The 23,180-nt window shown below is 41.3% G+C and overlaps 1 protein-coding gene and 1 long non-coding RNA gene across 4 annotated transcripts; one reads left to right on the top strand and one right to left on the bottom strand.

The window, feature by feature from the left end:
* Positions 1-2,380: 2,380 nt before the first annotated feature.
* ABCG2 (ATP binding cassette subfamily G member 2 (Junior blood group)) lies at positions 2,381-18,339 on the bottom strand. 3 transcript variants are annotated; one of them, XM_027652946.1, is made up of 16 exons: positions 18,142-18,339; positions 17,589-17,801; positions 16,206-16,265; positions 15,623-15,737; positions 14,336-14,488; positions 13,762-13,919; positions 13,232-13,383; positions 12,687-12,791; positions 10,994-11,244; positions 8,500-8,582; positions 7,405-7,494; positions 6,700-6,824; positions 5,443-5,597; positions 4,428-4,517; positions 3,619-3,716; positions 2,381-3,133 (listed from the first exon to the last, which is right to left on the bottom strand). In XM_027652946.1, the coding sequence occupies exons 2-16, from the start codon at positions 17,792-17,794 to the stop codon at positions 2,983-2,985; spliced, it is 1,992 nt and encodes a 663-aa protein (XP_027508747.1). In that variant the 5' UTR covers positions 17,795-17,801; positions 18,142-18,339; the 3' UTR covers positions 2,381-2,982. The 3 variants fall into 3 exon arrangements, with proteins under 3 accessions (XP_027508747.1, XP_027508749.1, XP_027508748.1); XM_027652948.1 differs by having other exon boundaries at positions 10,994-11,241; XM_027652947.1 differs by lacking the exon at positions 18,142-18,339 and adding an exon at positions 17,963-17,982.
* On the top strand, positions 18,327-22,906 carry LOC113951677. The gene is made up of 2 exons (XR_003529241.1): positions 18,327-18,393; positions 22,763-22,906. It is a non-coding gene; the product is annotated as an uncharacterized LOC113951677 (long non-coding RNA).
* Positions 22,907-23,180: the final 274 nt, after the last annotated feature.

Below are 23,180 nucleotides of genomic sequence, written 5' to 3'. Positions count from 1 at the left end.
CAGCAACTTAAGTTATTTTACCAAAGTATAAATTTACAGCAAACTATTTTGTCATGCAAGAGTTGGGTGCAGATATTTTAAAATTTAACAGGGTCATAACCTATTTTCTGAAAACTAAATACACTCAAATAACCAAATTCAGAAATATTAATGATCAAGCAAGTTTTTTTCCTCAGTTTTTTAGGGCTCTTTGTAATATTGAGAATCTCATGTGTGATTCTATTTGTACATGTGTTCTTAAATTGACGTGTTTTTTCCCTAAAATTCAGGTTTATGACAACACCCTTCTGTACAAAAATCCCTTTCTAAGGTAACCTGGAAATTGAAAATTTAACTTAGTGTGTGCTATTGTGTCTGTGAATCTGTAATTTTATCTTCATTACACTATTTCATCTTTTCAGTTCGTTTCCTGGATGCTTATGCAGAGTTGTGACAAAGCTGAATAAAAAAAGGTATGAAACATGTTTTTTAAAATACCTACTTGATATTTATTAAAATATCAACTTTTTTGACAATAGCAAATGCTACTCCTCAATTTTGTAGCAGATGTTATGGAAATTAGCAGTGGCTTCTGCAGAAACCCTGGGTCTGACTACAAAAAACAGATTGTGAGATTCTGAGTTCCCAGCTTCAGTCGGAGCAAGGACTCCACCGCGAGGATGTATCTCTGTCAAGGGGGTAATATTCCTTTATATTTGCAATGCTGTTCTACAGCTGTTTCCTCTCATGCAGTTCAACTGTGATTGATTAAAATGTTATTTCCACAGGTCCCGTGTCACTTGTTTCAAAACTCACATAGGAATATTCTGGAGCACAGCTACAGATTACGAGTGTACGAACCTTAATTCTGCAGCACTCATTGCAAGGCTTGCAAAGGGAAGCTGAACAACAATGTAGGTTCTTTCCTATTTTCCTTCACCCTCACTCCTCTGCCTCATGTCCTTGTCCTAGGTCTGCACCACTGCCTCCAAACCAAGTACTTCTGACAAGAGAGCACACGCTCCTTCTGCTTCTTTGATTCTGTCACTCTACCTTGGATAATTTTTGCAAGAGACATAGAAATGTAACTGTCCTCGAAGGAGTCATGTAAGAGAAGGCAGAGAGGCCTGGCAGAGAGACCTAGACAAGTTAGAAGGCTGGGCAATCACCAGCTATGGAAAATTTTACAAAGACAAGTGCCAGATTCTGTGCTGGGGACAGGTCAACCCTGGATGTATGGACAGACTGTGGAATGAGAGGCTGGAGAGCAGCACTGTGGAAGGGGACCTGGGTGGCCTGGTCAAAGCCAAGTTGGACATCAGTCAGCAGTGCCCTGGCAGCCAGGAGAGCCAACCATGTCGTGGGGGGCATCAAGGCAAAGCATCGCCAGCCGGTCGAGGGAGGGGATTGTCCCGCTCTGCTCTGCACTGGGGCAGTTTCAAGTCCTGTGTCCTTCGAGTCCTTTCAATGTGGAGCTTGAGTCCTGTGTGCAGTTTTGGGAGCCACAATATAAGAAGGCTATAAATCTATTAGAGATTGTCCAAAGGAGGAACACGAAGATGGTGAAGAGTCTAAAGGGGAAGCCATACAAGGCGTGGCTGAGGGCACTTGGTCTGTTCAGCCTGGAGAAGGGGAGCCTGAGGGAGACCTCATTGTGGTCTACACCTGCTGCATGAGGGGAAGTGGAGGAGCAGGAACTACTCTCTTCTCTCTGCTGACCAGTGACAGGACCTGAGGGAACAGCATGAGTCTGTGTCAGGGGGGGTTCAGGTTAGATATTGGAAAAAGTTTCTTTACCCAGAGGGTGGCTGGGCACTGGAACAGGCTCCCTAGGGAAATGGTCACAGCACCAAGCCTGACACAGTTCAAAAAGTGTTTGAACGACGCTGTCGGGCCCATGGTGTGATTCTCAGGGATGGTCCTGTGCAAGGCCAGGAGTTGGACTCAATAATTCTTGTTGAGTCCCTTCCAACTCAGTATATTGTATGATTATAAGTCTCTTAGAGCAATAAGGTTCTGTAAGTTTGTTTCGTATGACCTGCACAAACCAGGGCAAAGATTACCAGTAACAGCTCAAGAAAGAGCTATAAAGTTGTCTTTATGCATTTTAACACATTTACTATGCATGACTCTGCATATAAAGTCCTCCAAATAAAGGAGATGAGCTAGCACTGCTGCACATGGCCAGGGAAAAGCTGGCCTGCCAGGAAAGGATTGCTGCAATCTGTGGACCTCTAAAAATGCGGTATCATCCTGTTCAGTCAGGCACTTGAAATTGGTCACTACAAAAAAGACTAAGAGCTCATGATAGCAGCAATAATGGGACAGTGAAGATGACTTGAAGTTACACAGAAGAAATGCAAATTTCAGGACAAGTATTATGTGAACTGGCAGAGTAAGTAATTCACAGTCACCTTTATTTAAAAAAAACAGTGCTTGTACCACTCCAGTGTGGTAAGAAAGACTTCATGGCATCAATCATGTACACTCCAGAGCAGTAATGATTCCCAAATGGAAAAGGGTATGAGATGTGCACGGGGTTGGAGAGGATTTTGTTGCTGTCTCACATAGACTGGGAGCACATAAGCAGTTGAGACTGCAGTGGTGTCCTGATAAGCATCACTTTGCACTGGATTTCTTGCCAGTGAATGTAGGTGCTAATTAAAGTATGCAACCTTTTTTTTTTTTTCAGGTTAAGCCACTAAATGCTAATTTTAGTGTTTAACAAGTTCACAGCTAGAAGATGCAGAAAGACTGAATAGTCTCTTGAAGAAATCAATAGTTGATTTTTTTATGGCAGGGAGGACTGAGTCTTGCTAGAAATTTCAGCAAAGTACATTAATAGTAAGTATTCAATATAACATACAAGGATGGCTTTCACATTACTGACTTGTGTCATCATAAAAGTACAAAGGAAGGCCTCTTAAAAAAATAATCAAGTCAGTTGCACAGTCAGCTTCATCAAACTCCTGAAGAGTGGAAATTGCATCTTTTCTTCTGGCTTTAAGAGAACTTCTTCATGAAGTGCAGTTTCAGGTATCCGATGGTGAAGAATATTAGTGACATGCAGGCAAGTGCCAGGTGGTTCTGCCACAGGCCCCAGGTACTCGCATCGATGCCTTGACTTTTCAGGTAGTCTTCTCCAGTACATGACCTGCAGATAAACACACATGCATTTATAAACTTTGTCAGTTTGAAGTACCTAGGAAGATCCCTAGAAGCTGCAGCATGATTTCATGTGTATAGCAGGTCAGGCAAACACCAGCTATGTTACTGGTTTATTTTCTATTTGTAAATTTGTTTGTCTTGTAGCTCCAGTTTCGTATAGGAAGCTGAGATGGATTTTGTGAGGTTGTAAAACTGTAGTGTGTGTGAATGTCTTTCAGTAAATGCAGTTTGAAGAAAAGGGAAGAAGCATACTGTCAGATATTTCTAGTCTTATAAATACGAAATATGACAACAGGCAGAATGCGTGTTCTATGCCAGCAGAATGCAAAAACCCAGTCAAAACTTCATTTTCTCTAAAAAACTCACAGATTCTGCTGGTCATCAGTGTGTATCTCTGATACTCAGACTAATATTTTAGGACTTCTGAAGTTACTCATGGTGGGATTCGTTTCAATAAATCAAAATACTTACATCTGGCCCATTTGTGGATAGCTATTGTCACTGCTTAAAACTGTGGTGTTAATGCTGCCGCAGAAGTTCAGACCCTTCAATTCATTGATTTCTAAAGCCTTTTAAAATAAAGGAAACAATGACAACAGAAATCAGTAGGCAAAGGAATGATACATTATCAAGATGAGATATAATGCAATTAAAATTTATTCTAAAAATGTGATGGTATCACTACTATGTTGGCCAAATTTCTATTTTTTAAGGTGAGCAGCACGGTTCTTTTAAGAAAGGAATGTATGCAGCCCAGACACTGCTAAGCATGCACAACAGCAGGCTTTACCACCTCCCCCAGGCTAGACTATTTCTACAGGGGCATAGTAAAGCCCAAATTTCTCTGCAAAACATCACCCTAGCTATATTCTCAAAAATTAGGAAAAAACCTTTAGCTTGACAAGTTTTTGTCAAGATGGAAAAGAGAGAGTGATGGAAAAGAGAAGAATTTAATTTTTTTTTTATAGTGATAACATTGTTCTTTACTTTGTATCGTTTTTGTCCAGCTGCATTGCACTGGGTGTAGTTGTTCAGTTGCTCCCTCATATGAGATGTTTCTTTCTAGGTTACAGAAATGAGCTCTTCCAGACAGCAGTGGGCGCTGGTTGATGAGAAGCCTTTCTTGTTTCAAGATCCTGCACTAGGTTCCGAGGTTGCTGTACTTAATTAATTTCCTTTTGCTCATTAGACCATAAAGTTTGAAGTTTTCTTTATCACGAAAGATACTCCTTTCTATTGAACCTTTTCCAAGTCTGCACACAGGAAAATACAACACTTACTGTCATTCCATATCGAGGGATGCTGAAGTATTTGAGCCAGGAGAGCCAGGGCAGGACACTTGTGAGATTGACCAGCAACCCAGAGAAAAGCTAGAGACAAGAATTACAAAAAAGCCACAACAACAAAAAAAAAGCAAATTACAAATTACATGCTGTTATCATGTGTTCTTCTCTAGCTCTTGACTCTGCTTCTTCAGATATTTAAATGAGTGGGAAAGCCTTTCTAAAGAAAAAAAAAATGTTCCAGTGGAAGAATAAGGGAGAGGGAAGGAATCAGTTGTGTTACCCAGCTTTGAACCATAACCCCAGGTCCTTCTCCCGAAATAGGTTAACAGGGAATGCTTTTACCCTGTGCATTAAAACCCTCTGCTTCCTGGCAGGGGATCCCACATGGGCTTGCATGAACTGTCTGCTGCCCCTCAGGTGTGCACCGGGTTTTGCCTCTGTGCCCTGAGTCTGAGGCAATGTGAATGTTGTCTGTGGGTTCGGGGCTGCCTCATTGTTTATGGTGCCTGTCTCCCAGCTGGAGCTGTTTGTGTGTTGTCTGGTTCTGACATGCCCGGTGGTGGGCTCTGCAGCTGAGAAGCACAGCTGAAATAGTGGTCTCAGAGAGCAGGAGGTTGCAGGTTCATGTTCTCAGCCAGACACACTTGTCTTTTGCAAAGCTAAGGGCGAAAGAAAAAAATGTAGCTATAAGTGGCTTTTCTCCTTTCAAGGCAGTTTGCTGGTTGCCAGAGCCACACCGAAGAGGGCAGAGGAGCCACTCTCCCACCCCCTCACACCCAAACCCCCCCCCCCCCCCCCCCCCCAGTTCTTTTTTGTTCAAAGGACGAATCAGAATATTCAACCCCACAGCATCAGAATACTCAAATCAGACAAATCAGGATATGCAACATGCTCGACCCCAACAGTCTTTTTGCAAAATTCAGCTGAACTCTGAGCTAGTAGGATTTCTACATTTCAGCATTTCTAGGATTTCAGGATTCAGTCTAGAAAACTGAATAATGCTACTCACAATCATAAAAACAAATGTGATAGTCATGAGTAGGTTTGCTACAGCGACCACGCTCTGTCCTGCTGCAATGGCTAGTGCCATGGAAGTGGCTGTGTAGGACACCATCATAAGGGTAAACATCATTGTAAAGAAGGCTTCTACTGTTGGTTTCAGACCTTAAAGATCAGAACAAGAAGGGTTTCAGTATGATCCTACCAAAAGCTGTACCATAAGCTGAACACTGTCCTGAATTCCGTAGTGTGTACTGCCTACACACTACCCTTTGTCTGACAGCATGGGCTACATCACCAAGACCCAAGATTGCCGTGGTGCTTGTGACAGCCCGTGTGTATGCCCTGACAGTGGAGGACAGGAGGAATAACTAGTAACACTAGAGATGGCAGAATGAGTAGGAGTTAAAAGTCCTGTACTCCACACATCCAAACTGATGGCTTCACTGTGGCTTCAAGCTGTCTATCAAAGAAGAAATTTCTAGTGCAATTCCATGAGCAGCCTAAAGGACCTAGTAGACTTATGGTGACTCTGGATTTGGTAGCAAGGTCTATCTCACTCCAGTTTCACAGTCTTAGAGCCTCTTGCTGATGCAGCCTTTTTTCCTATCCCTTAGGGAAAAAATCTCAGACCAAAGCACACTGTGATTATTTTTAAGTCTTGCTTGTACTTTCAAGCTTTTGGGACATCCCAAAAGGATGTCATCATCTGAAACCTTACTCTAGGAAAATGGTCTGCTGTGGACATATTTTGAGGATGGCATTCAAATGTGTTCTAGGGTTATAAAAGCTGGTGCCAGCAACTTTCAGTCTGCTCACTAACCAGAAGGCATCTCACCAAAAATAACAATTTGATACTAATTCACACAATATTAAGATCTTAAATGAAAAAATTTTCTTTTAGGTGTTCTTGCAGGGATTGGAAAAGTATCTTGTAATAGTCATCAGAAGTTTAAGATGGCCATAGATGAAAAGGAATAGAACAAATCTGTGCAATAATGGTCACGTCATGCTTCCTTCTAGGGACAGGGGACATGAGATGTCACAGATTCTGTGTTGAATGCTTAAATCTTTGAAAGTGTTTCTTTTCTGTAGAAAACCACATGGTATGCTAAAAGCAACTGGCAGTAATCACTGCCATGCCAATGTAGTGCTTTACCCTACATAAATATGTATGTGTACATACACATCTATAAAACACATGTTCCACGTTGATTTATTGAGGGGGGTTGGGAGTTGCAGCATGACTGTAGGAGACCATACTTGCCTAACATGAAGTAAACTATACAGGTGAAGATGATGCTTGGTAGAGTCCTTATGGGTATTAAATCAGCCATTAGCTTTGCGATGAAATACGCAGATATTCTGTAGTACCCACTGATATATTCATGTCTGGAACATAGAGATATGTACAACACATGACAAATGTAAATCACTAAAAATCAGTATGGTTATTTAGACAGATGAATTCTAGCTCAAACTGGAAAAAAATCTTTCACAATTAGGCTGTAATGCAAATGTCCAGTAAGCCAGACACTGAATGTGGATACTTGTGCATATGGTTTTTAGTAAATATATATTGTGCTATCAAAACAGAAAGGGTAAAGTTTAAATAATTTTCATTTTTTATACAGTGTAATATGCATAGCTTTAAAGAATCCAGTTCAATAGTATTTATTGCCCTCACTAGCAAGTCACAAACTTATTAACCAATACCAAAATTGAATATTCAGGGAGGTTTTTTTCCTGCTCTGTCAGTAATTTTAAACTCAGCTATTTGTGATCACAGCTACTGTTTGGGGGATTTCCAGACAACTCACAGGTTAAAAGAGCACATTTGCAATGAGCACTATCAGTGAAATAATTTGAAAACTCTCTCCTTGGTGTACATAAATGACAATTAGCCACAGTAGGGCAGACAAACTTGCTTTATAACAGTAGTGCCTGATAACCTTTTGTATGCTTTACTTACATAAATATCTTTTTCTCCTCAACGAAGAGTTCAATAGCTGAGATGCTGCTGAAACACTGGTTGGTGGTCAGAAAGAACATTGCACCCACTCTACAAAAAGCAAAACAGCAAGCTGTTATTAAAAATGTGGTGTAAATGTAGTGTTTCCACTCCTGCGTATGTAAATCCAACTGTAGCACCTGAAGTTTAGCAGTCTGTGACCTCTCATCCCAAATTCCACAGGAGAAAGCTTGGCTACAAGTCTGAGTCTGTAAGAAGCCTGAATTACAATGGTACAGTTAGTATTTGCTTTTGGCATGCAAGAATAGTAAGTTCTCTGATGCAGTTTTTTTACATAATTTCCTGACACATTAAAAGTTCTCAGACTGTGAGACATTTGTCTGATTGCAAACTGTGAGGTACTGAGTAAGCAACGTGAGAAGTAGTTTTCACTTTTTCCACTGAAATTTAAGGCACTTCATACCCAATTTGAAACTGGGCCATTTTTAGGTAAATGCCACGTATGTAGTGTTTCAGGACTAACAGCCTAGAGGTTTCATAGTTGCAAAATCATGTGTCAGGTCATGTATATACAGCTGTCAAAATGATACATAGACCAGAATAATTTGAAAATCTAGCTTTAGGTGCACCTTCTGACTTACTGCTGGTAAATTCAAGTGTGTGTATACAGAAACAGATGCAAGATTAAAGCTTTCGTTTCCTAGGTTTATGTAGCCAAGTCTGCATATTTTAATCATTATTCTTTTCATCTTGGAAAAATCTTTGTAGAAAATAAATTGAAGTGCCGCCATGCTGAATTAAACCTTTTTAATATGATGTCTGCTCTTCAGCATTTCTAGCAGCCTGACTGGCACTGAAAAGTGTCATTCTACAGAAGCATCATCACTCATTTCATTTAGACTGCTTGTCCAGCTTCCAGCATGGCAGGGCAGAGCTGCATCCCCCTCTCAGTTCTGCATGGACCAGGGAACATCCTCACTTCGGAGTCACTAACACAGGCTTGGCCTTACTTACTGATTTGAAGGGAAGCATTTGCTTTAAAGAGGTAGAGCTTTAAATCAAATTTTTGAACATCCATTACTCAAACTGACTGACCTGTTCTGTAGTCCGGTGGAGTCCTCTTTAAGTCCAAAGAAAAGGGCACCTACAACCAGTCCCAGAAAAGCCGTAACACACACCTAAATGGAAAAAAAAAAAGAAAAGAAGAGGAAAAGTATCATTCTCATTGCTTCACAACTTCAGTAGGTTTTTTTTAAATATGTAGCAGGTGAATGCGCATTGACAAGAAGTATTTTCAGAAAGGACAAAAGCTGCCCAAGCTGGGAAGGGGGTCGATGGGGTGTTAGCAAACTGCAGCTCTGGTACTGTGAGTCTCGAGCCATTACATGCCCCGAGAGGTGTCTGAGACACAGCAACTCCCCAGTGCCACCTGCTCGTGGCAGTGGCCAGCTGCTGCTGCCTCATGTGGTCAAGGCAGTGGGACAGTGAGATAGGAGGGACAGTATGGAAGCTTCAGCTGCTGCTCATTCTGCCATGGTGATACTGGCAGGAGGCACAACCCTGCAGTGATATCATGGCTTTTCTGTGACCTCCTGTGGGGCCAGATCTTGAGGATCTGCTCCATGAATGCTGGGAGGATGCTAATACTAGCAATGGGAGGAGGAGGATAGCAGAGGCTTGGTGGAGCAGGTTAGAAAGAGGGATCCCCAGCATCACATGGACCTCACCCAAACTCCTTTCCCCAAACACTGTTTCAGTCATTCTTAGATGGTGTGATTAAATTAATTAAGTTGATTGCAACATTTCTTCTCTTTTGTTACTGATAATCTCCACCATTCATTCTCCTTTGAACAGAAAGTGGCTCCCCATCTGCTGTCAGTGACAAGGGACACTTCAGTTCCAGGGCTGACCACAGCTCTGCAGTGCACTGCTACTGTGGGGATTTCTCTGCAGCCATCTCAAGGCTACTTTGAGCTGGGCAATCAGTCTTTCCTGACTGCCAGGCTGAAGATGACATTTGATTTTCATGCCCCACAATGTCTAATTGCTGGGCTCTATCACACATCTTATTCTTGAGACTTTTTTTAACAAGATACTACGATTGGGCTGTAGATGTGCTGATATTTGCAGTCTGTAACACAATTTAAATAGCAAAGATAACACTTGGCTCAGGGATGAAGACTGGAGTGTGTGCATCACACTTTTAAAACGCTAAACGCAAATGACAAAAATCACAGGAAAACTGATGGTATCAGGCAGTTCTGTCATCTTTAAGCCCAAGCAATGCATGAGTCTTAACACCATAAACCCCTTGATCCATGGTACCCTATCGCTAAGATCCTGCCGAAAGGAGCAAATGTCAGGGATAATTCAGGTCCTAAGCCAATTGCAGTGGAAAGCAGGGATCATTTCAAGACCAATTTGGAGCAGATTAATGAAGAAAAGGCTTAACAGGCCATGTACCACTAAAAGAATGCTGGTCAAATCCATCCCTAATGAGGGTGGGGAGATAGAAAAGATTGTGAGAAACAAGTCAGGACTATTAACCTTGGGGTATTAGGAGATCCTTGAAAGCCTAATTCTTGTCACAAGGTCAAGCTTTTACAAAGCAATTATTAAGGATCTCTATAGTATCAACATACAGACACACACACATATATCAAAGCCTTTTAACCTGGACTCATTTCCCCTCCACACTGGCCATTTTTTCACTCATTATAAAAGCCATGATGAAGATAATTTATACCCCTGGATCCAGACCAATTTTTCTGTTGTCTCCTCTAGAATTGCTGAGAATTGGGAGTTTGGCTGCTGCTGTGACTGCAGTTTGGCCCATGAATTACAGGATTCCTGAGGATTAGTCATTCTGCAGCCAGACATTCTTTATTTCTGAAGGCAATGTACAAGCGTTGAAGAAGTCAACACTTTTGGTGTTGATTCTCCTGAAAAAGCAGCACTAACAGGGCCAGTCATGTAGAACATGCTTATCTTTCATGGTGGGTGTTGAGCCACATTGTGGGTCCTCATCACATCTTATCCAGAAGACATCACTGCCAATATGGACAGCCAAATGACCAAACAGCATGCACATTACGAGACTGTGAAAATATTTTTGCACTTGAGCCAACTGCCAGCACTTCATTTTGAACTGAAGGTTAATTAGGTACGCTAGTGTAGTCTGTTAACTTTTCCTGGCAGGGGAGAAGATTGGAGGCCAAACCCCACAGTGCCAAGCCTGGACAATTAGAGTCAAGTTTTAAGGATATTCATGAGCAAATACAAGAAACTACTTGGGACATAATGTGCTCCTGGCCAGGAGCAGCAGAATACCCTACTGGAAAAGGTCTTGCCTCCTAAAGTCTTTCAGTAGTCCAAAATTATTTACTGAACAGTCCTGCATGCTTCTCATTTGGGAGCATTGAGGACACCTTCTAGGGAATCAGATTCCCAGACCTTGAACACACTTTCTTCAGATGCTTTCTACAATCAAAATATCAAGAGGCAAAAGTATCCCAGTGACTCATCTAATAATACAGGAGTCAAATAAATTCAACATATACCACAAAACAACAGATACAAATAGCGTTACCTGAGCTATGGAAGCTTGAGGGTTTCGTATCATATTTTTAAACGTGCGCCTGGACACCCATTTCAGTTGATGAAGGAAGGAATTGGCATATGTGATTTGTCGGAAAACTGATTTGGTTTTCTTTTTAGTTCCCAAAGAAATATTCTCTAATTGTGCTTTTGTTTCTCGGTAGTAGGTAGAGCTGGAGTATTTTTCTGCAAAGTGCTCAGCCAAGGTTTTATCATATTCAGTGTCTTCTGCAGTGCTCTCTGCTGAAAAGATTAAAAAGAAACATGACCGTGCCTGTAAGGGATGGGAAGGTTGTTTAGGAGTTAGGCCAGGGAAGTTTTGTTGGGATGGGAGAGTTACTAATGAACCAGAAGAATTAATATGCACATGCAGTTTCAGTGATTCATTGCCCTCATAGCATGCAGTTCAAAAGAGTTTGTGTAAGTAAGACCAAACCTCTGTGCTTGTCTGTGCAACCTGACCACAGGCAGCAGCTTCACAGCAGACTCCCAGGTAAACCCTTGTCTGCCCATGAAGCTTCAACATGACAACAATATAGCTTTTAATCAAAAAGTGACTTTAACACCCGCTTCTCACCCCTCAAGGTTTCTGTAAATGATCTGTTTCACAGATCTGATGAGATAACCTTAGACTTTCCAAACTTTTAAATCCAGGTAATCCTGCATGTGTCTACTTTAGTCATGAAGAAATTTCAGCTGAACCTCCATTTTTTCCTCAACTATAGTCCAATGTGCTTTTTCTAACAACATCTATTACCAGGTATAATATTTTTCAGATCCTGAAAAATGCATTTTGTAAAACAGTTGCTTTTTTGGTAAAGATATAGTGAAACTGTGTGTTTGAGTACATAGTATATTCACAACTTCATGTCCCTTTTCAGTCCTGGGAAAAGAGAGTATGCTATTAATGAGTGGCAGCAGAAAAGGATGAAAAAGCATGCTACTGAACATAGGTAAGATCTGATTTTTTAGTTTGGGTATAATTTCTGCCTTACCACAACTTCAGGGAAGCATCAAGTGAACACTGGTCCACTATCTCTATGCCCTCTTCCCACCTGGCTCAGAGGAAGGAAAACAGTAACTTCCTAACAGATTAACCATTCCATTGGATAAAAAATATAAGTCATAATTGCATCAAATTATGTCCATAACTGGTTTATCATCTCTGCTTCTGCAGGACTTCAGTTGGTTTGCCTTGAAGATGAAAGCTCTTTCTCTGTGTTGAGAGTTACCAAAATAGTTTCTTATACTCCCAGACATTATAATTTCAATACAGGAAAATATTCTTGCACCTTTAACATCTCATTATTTGAATGTGACACAAAAGCATGCAGGTCAGTTTATGGATAGCAGTGACAAATTACTAAATACCTATTTATGAGAGGCAAACTATTCTTGCATAGGCAGGAATGTTTTATATAGTAGAGCTGCATGTGAATTTGGTACTTATTGCAGGTTGTGCTAATTATTTTCCACACATAAACAAAAAGGATTTAGGAATTGCGTGTTTGTGGGGTTTTTTCCTTTAAAGCAACATGGATCAGCAGTGCATGACACTTATGCATACAAACAGCCATACACTGTACAACAAAGTTATTGGTTGGTTGACACCTGAGAATGTTGTGTTGGACACCTCCTGGCAAAATACATGTTGTGATAACTTGACTCAGCTCTGCATTTCATACCTGTGTTAATCTCATCGGTCTTGTTCATTGCCACAGCAGTGGAGTCTCCATTGATGACGTCCAGGAAAAAGTCAGCAGGGTTGTTGTACGGCTCGCACTGGTACCCTGTGGTGACAGCAGTACAAGCCCTGAGTGATGGTTGTGTGACTGGACAAAGCCTGTCAAGAACACAGCTACACACTGTGCCCACTGAGCAGCCTGTACCATGGGCAGGGCAGGATTCAAAAGGTCTGTGCTTTCCCAAGGGATGAATGGCACTGGCAGGCAGCTCCATCAGTAAAAGCAAGGTGACAGCTGGCAATGTGCCTTCCCAGCCCTAGTGTGGGCTTTGTCTAGTTAAGATGCACGCAGGAACAGTTCATTAGAGGTCAGCCCTATCATCCAAACCTACATGTGGGTTAAGAGGAGAAACTCCCAGAGAAATGCTTAGCCTATTAAAACCCTGGGCTTGCTAATACATGCTGTGGCCAACTCTGACCCACAGCTACTGGCATTTCATTCAAGTTAGTGCACACTAAGGGTGTTGCTGCAAAAGTTGTGCTCACCAAGGGACTGGAAGTACCCAATGGCATGCTGGGCTGGCCCATGGTACAGCACTCTCCCTGCAGCCAGCAGCGTCAGGTTGTCAAACAGTCGGAATATGGAGTACCGAGGCTGGTGGATGGAGAAGATTATCGTTTTTCCTTGTTTTGACATCCTGAATGTGAAGAACAACACGGGTGTTAGCTTTACAAGTCAATTCAGCCTTTAGATAAAAGAATTCAAAAGTTCAGTTAAGCCTTGGTGAAGTTTGATTAACTTGTCATGCCAGAGAGGGGAGGAAGAAGGAAAAAAAAAAGACAAAGAAAATATTCAAATCATATTTATAGTGTCCATCTGTGAAAAGAATTCTCACTTTGGAGGGAGAGAATTCATACAGCCTTTTTCCTACTCCCTTTGCAGACTTGGCTCACTGGTAAACAATTACATGTCTGATTTCCCTATTTCCTCATTCTAACTGTAATTTAAGTAAAATAAGACTCAAGTGTAGCAGAGAGGAGTGTTGAAAACAGGAGGCTGTTTCCTGGGCCATCACCTTTTCAGCAGCAGTAGAACAGCATTAGCAGTGCTGGCATCAAGTCCAGTAGTTGGCTCATCCAAAAACAAGACAGCAGGATCTGTGATGAGCTCCATCCCAATATTGGTCCTTTTCCGCTCTCCTCCAGACACCCCACGAGTGAACTGGGTGCCAACCTGCCACAAAACAAGAAACTTGTCTCATTTGGCCTGATGAAAAATCCTTGAGTGAACAGTATCCTACCCACACAGCACTATTTGGGAAGAGTTGTAAGAAATTTTGGCCCTACTCTCTGGAATAGATGTAAATGTTATCTCACACATAGGCTATTTATTAATGTTAGTACTACTTGAGGTGTTCTCTTTTTCTCCAAACACGGACTACCTTTCCCTTTCCCTGCAATGTAGTAGCACAGGGCAGCATCAGTGCAGTCTGTACAGATCCCCACAGAGAAATGTTATTAATAATTGTATTACTGAAACACATTGTTGAAATTAGCCTTTTTTTAATCTGCCATGTTGAGCCATTTGGCTCATTAAATAAATCACTTAATATTTACTCATGGTTTAAGCACCATATTTACATGCCTTACCTTGGAATCTGCCACTTTGCTCAAACCCAGTTCCTTGATAATCTGATTCACTCGTTCTTTTTTTTCCTGTTCCTTCACTGACTTTGGCAAGCGAAGTGCTGCTGAGAACGTCAGATTTTCTCTTACAGTCAGGGTTCCCATCACCACATCATCCTTCATTAAAAAAAAAAAAAAAAGATACTTGGAGGTTGCTTAGAAATTTCTATTTGTTCCTCCAAGAACTGCATTTATCTATGTTTTGTGCTGTTCTTACATGCAGAGGGACAGTAGCAATGGCCAGAGCATGTGATAAGGTGCATCTTCAATGCCTGCATCATAGCAGTGTTGATTCCATGCACATAATTGTATTTGACTCAATTCATAAAGCAACGTAATATAGGAACATCCTTCATCATGCATGATATCAAAATCCATAACAGTAAAGTAATTAAAAACTATCCCTTTTGTCTTCTTACCTTATGCAGTTTTTTGGAGGTGTTGAGAGAGAGACTGAAGGGCTGAAGGGACCTAAGGAGCAGCTACGTCTCAGGTCATTATCAGAGTGTGTTTGTTAAGGCAGCCCCAGCCTACCAGGGGAGCAGGGAGAAAAGAAGGAAGGAAAACAGAGGTTGTGTCCATGTGGGTGAAGATGAAGGGTGAAGGTGTTCCAAACTTGTTTCAGCAAAGGAGGAAGGAGGGTAGGTTTTTTAGATATTATCTGCTTGTCTCTTGCAAAGGGAATCTGTTAGATTTGGGAGTTCAGAGTGATGTGTGTTTTGAGATACCCCCTTTCTGTAACATGCTGACCATGCTTTTACAATTTTCATATACGCACCTCTTCAGGCCTTGATAGATTTGCAAGCCCGCTGCTAAGCACGAGGAGTGGGGAGAGGAAAGAAATGAAAAATGTGGTTTTCCTTCTTTTGTCCATCTTCCCAGCCCACCCTGGCAGAACAAAGGTTTTCTTAGAATGGGAGTTAGTGACATTGTCACTGGGCAAGTGGAGGAGCCAGGTGCATATTACCAGAAAACATCATACTTGGAAAATACTCCATGCATATTGATGGCCTACAGCTGTTTCCCCAAATGGAGAACAAGAAGGGATCCAGATCCAAAGCATCTGCTCCCGCAGGCTGTAAAGCATTAATGAAAGCAACTCAAACACAAAGCACAGTATTTTTCCCAGCAAGGGTAGATGTGTGGAGAGTTGTTACAGCAACAGCCCTGCTTCTTGGATCATGGCAAAGTACTTGGAACACAGTAGCAACTTTTCACAATAGAATCCATACTGTGATAAAAATTGCCTACCTGTACTACGTACCCAGAGGTACATTTAAAGTTGGCAGGCTGAGGAGCTCCATTGATCAAAATGTCACCAGAAAGCCCATGGGGATCCTTCCTTGCAGCCAAAATGTCAAGTAGCCTAGAGGAAAAGTTAGTTACTTTGTCAGGTGAGCATGCAGGAGGTAAAGATCTCTGAATCACAAGCCCAGTTCATGGAACAAACAGCTACATGAAAGCATACCACGTTAAACATCTGCAATTTAGAAAATCCCCAGCAACTCTGAAGGACTGAGTTTCTTTTGTCCTGGTTTCCTAAGGAAATGTGATCTGTGCAATTTTATGTCCATTTTTTCAAGAAATTGAGCTTTGCTTAGAATGATGCATAAAGATCGTGTTATCAGCAAAGTCTGGACTAAAGCTGAATTTCATCTTTGTCATATAACCTGTCTTTTTTGAATTCAAGTATTTCTCAGAAACAGGTGAGATTTGCACAGACCTAAAATAAAAGCACGATCTTTCTCTGAAAGTATTGTCCATTACTGCTAAATATGTGCAGTTTCGTTTTCTCTTTGGTGTAATCTCTGTGTAGGACAAAGGGGGCACTTACGAAGATTTACCACTGCCAGTGGGTCCCAAAATTGCATTCAGTCCAGGTCTCATGATGCCACTGTAAGACAAAACAGATTTACGAAATAAATAGAGTGCATTTATCTCTTTTACTGTTTCAACTACTAGGCTGTGTAACTTATCTGTACAACTACCTTCAGCATCCCACTAATTTTGGAATTAATGAAGCTGCCTGATCACTAGCAAGATTTATGATCAGTCAAACTCCACTTTAATTTTTATTCCTAATTCAAGAAGAACTAGTCTTCATATAATGAAGACAATACAGAAACATGAGTAAAATGTAAAAAAATCTGTACATATATTTTTACCCCATGGATCTCCACAAGTGAAGCACACACTTGCTTTAACCATATTCAGTTCTAAAGGTATTATTCCCTTTAACAGAGAGAATAATGGTCCCTGTAGACAGAACATACTAGGGATTTGTCTTTACTTAAACTGCAGTTGACAGTTTCTCTGTATCTGACATTAAGCTACATGAAACTCAAAAGCCAGACAGAAAATGTTCCAAATGACCAGTGTCAGTCAACTGAGTTACCACAACATATGGCTCTTGAGGAACTTAGGAAAGACTTTAAGAGCTCATGTTTAGGAGATGAGGAAATTGCATGGACAAAGAGAAGAATAGACAGAGCTACACAAAACAGTGAATATTTATGATAGAAATTGAAGTTAGGGAGCTGAAAGTCACAGGTGAGTTGGAATGGCATATTGTATAAGCACTTGCCACTTAGTTTAACTACTGAACTGTGAATGGACAAACTTTATGCATCGATTATTGAACAAAGGCCATAATGACACAATTCCTTTACTACAGTAGTGCTCAATGTTGGGGGAAAAAAAACCAAACCCAAAAAAAAACCCAGCAAAAAACCAGAAAACTTTACATCTCTCTAAAATTAACATAACCCTTGCTTATATTACTGTCTTACACATTATAAGTTAAACTCCCCAAGATTAACCTTTCCAAAGGAGACACCACCATCGAGGACAGGCTGTTGGTATCTCGGTTAAACACTACAGCCCAGTGGGAGAACTGCCAAATACTGCAGAATGATCAGAGCTGGCTGGTGTGGCCCTGTGCTGATAGTAGCCAGGAGGGCTGTACCCCTAGGGCCCAAGGAAATGATGCCCAGCAGCATGAACTTTCTGATGTACAGGCTCAGCACTAGAGACTGAGGACCACTGGAGCCTAGCAGGAAGCTTAAGCACAACTGATAGCAACCACGAATATATAATTTTTCTAAATCTTGGTCAAATATTGTATATTGTGCTTAATGGCTCAGTGATGTGAATGGACTCAGCTGTCCAGACAGAAATAAAACATACACGTACTCTAAAAAGATATTAAAATACATACTTGACATCTCTCAAAACTTCTTTAGTGGTTGTTTTTCGACAGCACAGGAACCCAGTCTTCATCTTCACACGGTAGCAGATGTTATGGAAAGTGAGCACGCTCCCTGCCCTGCCAGCTAAGTCTGGCGAGGACGGCCTTCTGCTGGGGATGCCATTTGTACTCGAGTCTGACATCTGAATGCACAGGTGCGGCTGGTCTTCTGCCATGCTTCCTCTGGAAATGGAAAAACAGGTAGGGTAAGATTTGATTAGGTATGGAGAGGAAAGATGCGTCCTTTGGGTCTACTGTTCGACACTGAACCTATGGTGGGCCTTGCAGATGCCCATCTAGATCTCTCTCTTTTGGATAACAGTTTGGGTCCTGTGGGGTCAGACCTTGATATGACATGGAGCTGACGAGGAGCTGGGTCTGCCCTATTGCTTCACACCTCATGTGGTGTTAGGGTGGTAGAACAGTCTCCCTCCATCCTGATGGTCTGTTGTGGTGGCTTGACCTTGCCTGGCCACCAGATGCCCACCCAGCTGCCCTCTCAGGTGAATGTCTGCTCAGGCACCTGGACCACCCTCTCCCACTCTTTCCTCACTCTCCTTGGTGTCTGTACAGCTGTTTCTCTCGTATTTTCCAGCATCAATGACGTGCTCAGCTTTGCCAGCAGTGGGTCTGCTGGCACCAGCTGGAGGTGGCCGTGTCTGGCAAAGGGCAACCCCATGTTCTTTCTCACAGAGGCCTCCCCCTACAATACCCTCCCTGTAGCAGCACCTGGCCACAGGCACCAGCTGTCTGTTCTCTAGGTATAAGGAAGTAGGTACGTCTCACAGTGGCACTAGCACAACATTATGCCCTTTCTGGAGGGCTGCCCCTGGCAGAAAGGCCTGCACTTAAACTGCACCCTTGTTGGAAACCATGGGTACAACAGGTGACTCACCAAAAGATCTGCTCAAAATTACTGAGCTCCAAAAGGACCTGGTCTTCTACCCCTCCTCTTTTTGAATGTGCTTAGAGTCAGCCCATTAGGTACTCTTTAAAAGGGATAGTCTGAAAGTAAAGGCATACTTCCCACTTCTAGTGCTCCAGTGCAACGTTAACAAAATCTAAAAATTGGTGCGTTATTTTTTTAATCAATTTTGCCAAGGCTATAGGAACATGGGAGCTGACACTGCTGCCAAGTGATTACAAGTAATTATCTTCCTTGGATTTGATTTCCACATGAAATCTAGAAAGTAGGTGTGGGATAATTAAAGTTATCTCACCTCCCTTGTCAGCTGGGCTCCTGCCTGTGAGCCATCCATGTGCATCGTGGGGCATCCCTGGCTGTCCCCATGCATGCAGACCTTTGTCCCCTTTGTGCTTCCTAATTAGCACAGCGTCATTCAGGTGAGAGGTAGGATCTGACCTCTCTTCATATATCATGTTGACTCATCAGAGTCTAATTACTTTAATTGCCACTATAGGAAATGTTAGTAATGCACTAGTTAATGGGAATTGAGAGGGTAGATGAGCAGCTAGGAGCTCTGGAATGATCAGTCCTGTACCTCAGCATAGTTACACTGCTTACAGCAAGAAAGAAGGCAAATCATGAGACCATTTCAGACATACTGAATGAATTTGAGAGCAGTTAATAAAAAAAAAACCCAAACAGCTGTTTAATCTAACAGAGACATACGGTCACATAACAAACCAAGCCTTTATCTTGTCAGTTTGCTAAGGTTGCTTGGCAGACAGCTGAACTCAGCTGAACTCTCCTCTGTGGCTATCAACACAGAGAACCCACTGGAACCCCTATATTCAGCAGGAGGCTGATCTGCATGTAAAGGCTGGTTCATCTGTCTCCCAGTGATGCTACCGCAAATCTAGCCCAAGCTTGCCTCTTCTGAGAAAGCCACAGTCTTCTTGTGCTGGTCTTAATGTTTTAGTAACCAGTCATCTCGGCCCAGTGCAAAGAAACTGTGTTCCAAATATTATTATAATGGGACTAGCTTTAATTTAAGCTAAAATGGATTTTGAGTAAATTGAACATCAATTAAATGTGCAACAATTAAAGTCGAGAGGCCTTTTACTGCCTGCACTCTACTTGTGCCAGAGAAGACTCACCTACCTGCAGGAGGGCAGCTAATTTCATAAGGCTATTTATAGAGTAGTTTCTGGGCTAATCTGACTGGACATCAATCATTGCCATTTGAAAGGATGCTTTCTAAGGTAACTTAGATGCTTTCTAAGGTAACTTAGAGATGTGTGTTCAGAACTGCAGTGGAAACTTTTCACTTAAAGGCTCACCACGCGCTGAGCAGATGTTTGCTGAGCAAGGTGACAACCTCAGGGACAATAACACAGGTAGATATTACAAAATCCCTTAGACTGCTGGATAACCAGGCAGCACAATGAGAGTGCAGAATTCTTCAGGAAACAGTGTGACTCTGACCTTGATATATCACTGTACCTATAAGGTATCTAGATCAGTATGTTGCTTGATCACATTTTTTTCTCAGCTTTACTCATGTAATGTTATGAACAAACGGGGAAAAGTAAGGTGGAGTCTGACTTCAAGCATTATCAGTAGAATAGTTAAATTTTTCTTTGTTTCATTTGGTTTTGTTGAGGTTTTTTCTGAAGACCATCACAAAAGCCTAGCTCAGCATCTGCACTGAAATTTCAGAAATGCTTTTTAGAAAACAAACTTTTTTTTAAGAATTAAAAAAATTCAATCATCCAGACTGAACTAGACAGGCAGACAGCAAGCACAGAATCAGAAACTGTCCTCATAAATACACGATCACACTGCTTTCACAGTGTCATTCTTAAGAACAGAGAGTATGTCAAAGTCAAATTTAATTTACCAATCAAGTTATGATGAGATTGTACACATCCTTGCAAAGATACATGCAGAAGCTATACAAATAAAATACCTATGAGAAGAATAACACCTGTCCATAGCAGACAGTCCCCCAATGGCTATTTAATAAAACTGTCAGTGGGAAACTTCCAGCTGAGGAAGACCCAAGCCCACTGATTGCCCAAATCTGCCAGAGAAAAACAGTGTGTTTTGCTGTTGACCCTTGGGAAGCCATTAGCTGCTGGCAGCTCTGAGAAGAGGCTGGATTCAGGTCTTGCTGGACCTCTGGTGTAAATTTGCACAGTCTTTTGTGCCTCCAGTGTGCTTGTGCTACTTGGAGGGACAGGGTGGGGTGCTGTAAGGGGAACACCTGGGAGGTAGATTTACCAAAGTAAACCAAATCTATTTCAGATGTCAGGTTAATACTGAAAATAGCATTTTACACTTCCAGAGCTTCTAGAATTTATTGCAGAATACTCATTCTCTTAAAGCTTGAGTGGTTACTTATGCTGTGTGAAACCCTTGTCAGCCGCTCTCTTCTCAAAAGGTACATAACCATTGCAAGGTCTCCATCACAGCAGCTCCTGGGGATGGCAGAGTGAGAGAGCTCTAGACATGCTGGTGGGAAGGGGCCTGGGGAAGCCCCCTAAACCAGCTTCTCCCTCCGAGCCAGACTATCACCAACACACAATCAGATCAGCTGTGGCTTTGCCTGGGTGATTTGTGGAAACCTCTGAGTGGTGATTTGGATCTCAGCTAACAGTGTACTCGAAGAAGATGAAGCGCTAACAGCAGAAATTATGCCCATGTGCTAAAATTAGGCATTTGATTTGCTTTTATTTTTTGGAGACCTGTTTTTCTCTGTGGGGTGAGGAGTTGCAGTGACATAACCAGTTTGGTATTTTACAAACCAACCTTTCCATTTCTAATCTAGCAATAAACTTCACTAGAAGAATACAGGGGCATGCCCCTTTACAGCTGATATAACTGTCAGCTGTTTGCAATTGCTCCTTAGGAATAGAATTTTTTAAATATTGCAATTTTTAATTGTTTAAAAAATAACGCATTGTGTTTAATATGACATACAGTCATTAAATATTTTAGTCACAGGATGTGCAGGAAAAAGAAACAATCATGATGACTGTTAATCAAATCAATTTCTATGCAAACTAAAATTCTCTGAATGAAGTTTCCTAGATTTCATTGCCAATGGCTTGCAAATACTTACTTTGGATCAGAAATGAGCAGTAGATTCAATGACAATATGTACTGCCTGCTGTATTCAGAAATATTTGTTAATATGATAATGTGTTTCATATCCTTATCATATCAGCCCTGGGTATAATGCATTTTTTCATCAGCAAAAAAAAAAATTTATGAAGTCTAGGAATTTTACAAATTTCATTTCTTTTGCTGTATAGTTCTAAAATGTTTTCATATTTGCCACTGATTTCAACATAATTTCAGTTCAAGCCTAATAGAAAATACTTTTCTTCAGAGATATTTAGTCTCAGAAAATTTTGTCAGGAGACAAAGCACGGGATCTAGAGATTTAACCTTTTATTAATGGCAAAATGAAACTACTTTGTTTAAAATTACCACAAAATCTCTTGTTTTCATGCACAGAAAACGAAACTCTCAGTACAGTCACTTTCCTGTGTGTTCTTCTGAGACTTGTAAAGTACAGTCTCATTTTTCCTATTATACACAAGGGACACTAAACAAAAACATCGACCAATAACAAAATGTACTAGAAAGTTCCATTGACTTAAACCACAACAATACCATACCTGGAGTCTTTCAAACAATTCCAGTAAACCTATTTGTATGCCTTAAGATATATTGTCTATATAAAAAGCCAAGTAACATTCATTCCTGCCAGTCTGCCTGCAAAGCTTTTGGCACAGGAGTGATTTGCAGTACAAATAGGAAAAAAAAACCAATTCTAAAAACAATACTGTAGGAGGGGTACTAAAATTATGAATAGCAAAATTCAGAAGTGCATTTTTTAAAATGCAGGCAGGTATTCAAAGTATTTTATCTCTATAGAGAATAAGCATTGAAATTACTTAGAGGAAGAGTTTTAGAGACACAAGCACCTTTCAGCAGAGTTTCTAAAGCTGCCTCAAACCCTTTTTAAAAATAGTCCCTTTTCCTTTTTTCTGGATACTTGAACATGCCAGAGAAACCACACTTAAGTATGCTATTATTTCTCTCATTTTTAATGGGTACAAAGTTTAGTTTTGCACCCTGCAAGCCAAAAGATTTTGGACTTTGGATACATATAAATTCACAGAAGTTGTAATTATACCTTTTTTTCCTCTTTAATTGCATACATTTACAGGGACGTAGACTGGCCAGAGAATGGATGTGGGGATGCAAAGAGGGCAGCACAGCCTAGTACAGCCAGCCCAGGACCACAGAAGTCCTCTTTCACAGGAACACGCGTAGGAAATTAAAACCATTTGAGTAAATAAGGATAATGCGATTCAGGCAATCTGTAAGTTAATTGCCAATCGACTTACTAGGGATTTGTAACCTACCTTCCATGAAAAGAGCCCTGTGTGTTCACTGGGGACCGAGCAAGCAGCGCACTGTGCGCGCAGGCATTTGCAGGCACGCTGTCGGCAGCGCGTTAATATGTATGAGGGGACCCCGAGTATGGCAGTTCCTGCAAAATATTCTAACTTTTCACCTTTTTCCTGGTTTTAGTTTAAGCCTTGGAGCTTTCCACCACCCCCCCATCTATAAAACATATTTTC

Source organism: Corapipo altera, unplaced genomic scaffold (genome assembly GCF_003945725.1).
Source record: "Corapipo altera isolate COAL_440 unplaced genomic scaffold, ASM394572v1 69, whole genome shotgun sequence".
Classification (NCBI taxonomy): domain Eukaryota; kingdom Metazoa; phylum Chordata; class Aves; order Passeriformes; family Pipridae; genus Corapipo; species Corapipo altera.
Note: the sequence above shows the minus strand (reverse complement) of the source record. Positions and strands in the feature narration are given on the sequence as shown.